At 42.1% G+C, this 5,236-nt stretch overlaps 1 protein-coding gene across 2 annotated transcripts in view; it reads left to right on the forward strand.

Annotated features, from left to right (window-relative positions):
* cd22 (cd22 molecule) overlaps positions 1–5,098 on the forward strand; it is a 5,940-nt gene extending 842 nt beyond the window's left edge. Inside the window, exons 2-7 of one of the 2 annotated variants that reach the window (XM_074654787.1) lie at positions 1–295; positions 380–619; positions 3,286–3,564; positions 3,867–3,948; positions 4,056–4,089; positions 4,172–5,098. The exon at positions 1–295 is cut by the window's left edge and continues 50 nt beyond it. In XM_074654787.1, coding sequence (XP_074510888.1) covers positions 1–295; positions 380–619; positions 3,286–3,564; positions 3,867–3,948; positions 4,056–4,089; positions 4,172–4,213 — 972 coding nt within the window. In that variant the 3' untranslated portion in view covers positions 4,214–5,098. The remainder of the gene's footprint in view (positions 296–379; positions 620–3,285; positions 3,565–3,866; positions 3,949–4,055; positions 4,090–4,171) is intronic. The other variant, XM_074654788.1, reaches the window with a different exon arrangement.
* Positions 5,099–5,236: the final 138 nt, after the last annotated feature.

Consider the following 5,236-nt stretch of genomic DNA (forward strand, 5'->3'; position numbering starts at 1 on the left):
GCTTTAAAGGGATCATCAGTGGAGCTCAGCTGCTCATACAACTACACAGACGGGGAAACTGTTATAAAGACTGCATGGTACAAAGGGGAATTAAAAGATGGCACCTGGAGACGCGTTGAGCTCTCAGACCTTCCTTCATATCAAAATCGTTCTGAATATTTTGGCGACCAGCTGCACGACTGTGGCCTTGCGATTCACGATCTGCAGGATAGTGACAGTGGACATTACTACTTCAGGTTTGATACGGAGACGTATGGGAGGCGGAGTAAAGAATCAGTGTATCTGACTGTCACAGGTAAAATTATTGCACATTGACTGTTACTCTTCAAATGTTTTCATCTTTTCTGAACATCACAGTCTCTGTTTCTTTAACTGACAGATGCAGAGCTGAGAGCCAGTGTTTACCCTGAGAGTGTGAGAGCAGGAGACACCGTGACTCTTAAATGTGGAACATACACGAGCACATCCTACCAACTTCCCAGCACAGTTTGGTTCAAAGATGGACGTCCAGTAGCCGAACCAGTGTTCCAGGCTCAAGCCGAGGATGCTGGGAATTATTCATGTGCTGTCAAAGGACAGGAGTCAGTGCTATCTGACCCTGTGGCTCTGGATGTTCAGTGTAAGTATGTTTATTATGGAGAAACTGGTGTTTTACTGTGTGATGCATGAACTTAAAGGAATAGTTCAACATTACCCACAAGTTGCAAAACTCTCGCAAGATGGTTAAAACCCCTGCCTCCCTCCAGCCAGTTTTACTTCCTGTTTTTTGGTTAACATTCATTCTCAAACAGAGAATGGGGGCTTGGTTAATAGTCAGACGTAATTCATTACCATGGCAACCAGATTTGATTGTTTTTCAACCCAGTTTAGATGAAACCAGCTTAGATTAATTTACTGTTTATCAACCCACAAATGAGACAAGAATTAGTGCAACACGCCGACTCTCTCTCACTCGCTCTCTTCTTCATCATCTCCTGCTGGCGAGGCGGCCGTCTGCTGGCTGAGTAGCCGCACCACCGCACGCCGGCCGGATAGACATGTTGCCGAGGTCCGCCGTTTGAAATGGAGTTTTGGGACGTTTTGGAGGTTCACCGTCCACCAGCACCGGCCGCTCTCACCTCAGCTCCCAGCACCGACACTGCACCAGGCTGCACTGGGATTTGTTTGTTTCTCTAACGGGACTTTTTCTTGTGTTCTTTTGGGCTGAAAGTTGCACGCTTCCGTTGTTCAGACCTGTTAGAGGCCCGCAAACCTCTGGTATCGGCTGCTTTCCATTAACTTATCTCCAGCAGGAGGAGTAGGTAAAGAAGGGGGCGAGTGAGACAGACAGTCAGTGTTTTGTGTTCATTCTGTGTAATTCACTGCGTTGATTTCACCCGTTCACCACACACACAAATGCCGTTGTGAAAATAAACACTAAACTAAGGTGGAGGAAACTAAAAATAAAATGACAACCCTCAGTTAGCTAATGTAACAAGTTGGGCGAGCTATCTACACCTAACTAACTAACTAACTAACTATAAAGACAAACAGATAAACAGATCTATCAGTTTGCTGCTCGGACACAAACGAGCATGAGTGTGACTGTGCAAGCTTGGAGGATGACCTTTGACCTGCAGATTCTACTATAGTCATATTCCCATTTTACCAACAACCTTCTCTTTTAAACTTTGAGCACAAAATTAAGTTATTTGTTAAAAATAAATTTGGCAAACAGTGTGGCTGATCAACTTAGTCCTGAAAGAACTCAAAAAAATATGAAATAATCACAGGTAAAATACACTGGAGGGGGCTTTAAGGTTAAGCATTGACCTTGAAAGTTTAAGGTTGGATAGATTGTCTGGCAGTGAGTCTCCCAAGAGTTTTTGCACGTTCTCACAACTTGTGTGTTACCTTCTAGACACGATCTTATACTTATTATTGTGTTTTGTTGCATATTGAGTGAGATGAGAAGATCGATGCCACTCTCATGTGTGTCCATTAAATAAAAGGCTACCGCCAGCAGCCAGTTAGCCAGTTAGCTTAGCGCAAAGACAGAGAGAGATAAACATTTGTTTGATCCTGTTTGAATTGCTCCATGAATCACACATGATGTTTGTCAATTTAAAACATCATTTTGCAAGTCAACAAAGTTTGTCGTAGTATCATTTAGTTTAGTCAGAACTCTGCCGCCCGGATCATCACCCGCACCAAATCCTCCGACCACATCACCCCCATCCTCATCCAGCTGCACTGGCTCCCTGTTAAATCCCGGATCGACTACAAAAACCTTCTGCTCACCTACAAAGCCCTCCATAACCTCGCCCCCACTTACCTCACAGACCTCCTCCAGGAGTACACTCCCTCCCGTTCCCTCCGTTCATCATCAGCCGGACTTCTGACCACCCCCACCTCACGCCTCAGCACCATGGGAGCCAGGGCATTCAGCTGCTCTGCTCCCAGGTTATGGAACTCACTCCCCCCACACATCCGGCAGTCTGACAATATCACATCTTTCAAATCCCTCCTGAAAACCCACCTGTTTAAACTGGCCTACTCTCTCTAGAACTCATCATCACCCATCCTATGTGTTTGTACAAATATGTCTCTGTCATGTCCTGTTGTTTTTATATTGTTTTTTATCTGTCTATGTTTTAACAGATTTTTGTAAGGTGTCCTTGGGTGTCCAGAAAGGCACCACTAAATGAAATGTATTATTATTATTATTATTATTAGTGTGAAACCGCTCAGTGAACTACATCTCTCGTCTCGCACAATATACGCCACCAACACTAGCTAGCTATCTAACTCAGCTGTGTTCCACACACAAATGAAACGTTAGTCTGATACTTCAACAGTTTTACAACAAACTGAGACTTTCTCGACTTGCAAAATTATTTTTTAAATATACAAACATCATCTGTGTGATTCATGGAGCAATTCAAACTGTCCCTCTCCCGTTCATATTTTTTTCCAAAATAAGTTCCCATGGTGGTCCACCGGAAGGGACGGGACTTCACCGCTGGTCACAGCCAGGCTGTTTACGGTCTTTGTGCTAAGCTAAGCTAACCAACTCCTGGTGGTAGCTTTGTATTTACTGTCCGGATATGAGAGTGGTATCAGACTTGAGTAGGGAATAATATTTCCCAAAATGTTGACTTTACATTTTTAAACGACGTATTCTTTGACAATTAATGTTTGGCTACAAATGGTCAGGATCATCCATGAATATTTTCTTTTTTACAAAAAAAATACAGTCTCTAAATGAATGTATAAAACAACACAGTGGTTGTGTTTTTAATACAGATCCTCCATTGAATGTGTCAGTTGAGGTGAGTTATCATGGCCCCCTGACAGAGGGCAGCAGTGTGAACCTGACCTGCAGCAGTGCTGCTAACCCTGCAGCAGACAGCTACACCTGGTACAGGGTTAGTACTGGCTCCATGCTGCAGGTGGGATCAGGACAGGTGCTGTCCCTCCCCTCTGTGGACGCGTCCCACACTGGACTCTACCTCTGCCGGGCCGGGAACCATCTAGGGGGAAACAACTCAACTGAGGTGCTGCTGACAGTGGACGAAACAGACAGTGAGTATGTAGAGAACATAAGATGGATCACAATGAGCTATTACAACCTGTTCAGGGACTGTATTCATAAGTGATTAATAGCTCATCCTATGGGAAATGGTGAATTTGAATAGCCTGATTGGAAGGATTTTTAGTGGGGTGGAGATACAATCGCATTTTATTCATCACAACCATAAACCTGATTTTAGAAAATACAGTAACATGCAATTTAAAGAAACATCAGCTAAAGTTTTACAATGTATTTGCTGAACATTTTTAACTATATTTGAAAATTTCTCACAGTTTATTTCTACCTCTACTAGTTAACCGTGTCGTCCTCTTTGTTGGTATTGGAGTCAAAGTCTTTATCATCCTGTTGCTTCCACTGGTTATTATCCGGGCATGGTGAGTTCAGTTATACACAACATTCTTGATTTTGTGCCTCTTGGACTATGACATTTCATACTATGACTGTTATGAAACGTTACCCTTTTCTTATTTCATTGTTTCAGGAGGCTGAGACGTAACTCTGCTGTGGATAAAGAGGTAAGAAGGACGCGGTTCTGTTTAAATAAACGAACGACGGTTTCACACAAAATGTCTAAATGTTGCCCTGTTATGTTTTCAGGAGAACGGCCATGATTATGAAAACATCAACCTAAAGAGCTGAGTCATGTAGAAGGAAATGTCTGTTCAGCCTGATGATATTTCATGACACCAGATACACGACTTGGCACGGGAACGTCTGTGGTTCAGTGGTATGCTGCCTGGAGCTCAACCAGAATACAGCTTAAGTTAAAGAGTTGAGCAGCAAGTTTGCCGGCATGAAAAATGCAGCAACACCTCTCATTCTCTCCTGACTCCCATCTGTTCAAACAGTCAGTCCTTCTCATGACACTGGAGACACTACCAAGAAAACATGACCTAGTTTTATCAGTGAAATACCCACAAAATGTAACTAAATTAAGCTATTTTACTTTGAACATGTTCCAGTTGAGCGAGTGGTTCACTGCTGGAACAACAGACAGTGTGCAGAGTCATTGTAGTCAAACCAGGATATGCTGCCCTCTTGTGTTTAAAATACTCATGTACATTATGTTCTGCTTGTAAATACAGTACTTTGTTACCTTCAGTCTACTAAATTATTTAGTTAGGGTAAGCTCAGGGTTGAGGTTTGTTAAGATATAATGAGATTTCATAATAATTAGTGTTTGTAATTGTAACAGACACAACCACAACAGCATAGCGTGCATGTATCGGGTCAATGCATTTTAAAGTTTGTTTCACACTGTAAACTGATCAATATGTGCCTCACACAGATGGCAGAACTGTGGTCAATATGGTAGTAGTCACTGATCGCTATTCAATAATCTTTTTGTATACCTTCTGGTGAAAACTACACAAAACAACACGTGTAAACACCTGCATGCATAAGAACGAGCATTTCAAACTTGCTGCTGTGATAACTGTATAGATTATGTTTTTCTAGGGCATAGGGCATTTAAATAAATATGTTATTAATATGTTTTGCGATGCAATAAACTCTTGTTTCCAAGGCAATTTCCTTTTGAGCAGTTAATTGTTGGAAAATGGAAAGTCCAATCTTCATTAAATCTAAAATAACACACATTCTGTACACCTTGGTATCACTCTAGATACGTCACAATTAGAAAAAATCTCAGATGACATACAC

This window comes from Sebastes fasciatus, chromosome 12, assembly GCF_043250625.1.
Source record: "Sebastes fasciatus isolate fSebFas1 chromosome 12, fSebFas1.pri, whole genome shotgun sequence".
NCBI lineage: Eukaryota > Metazoa > Chordata > Actinopteri > Perciformes > Sebastidae > Sebastes > Sebastes fasciatus.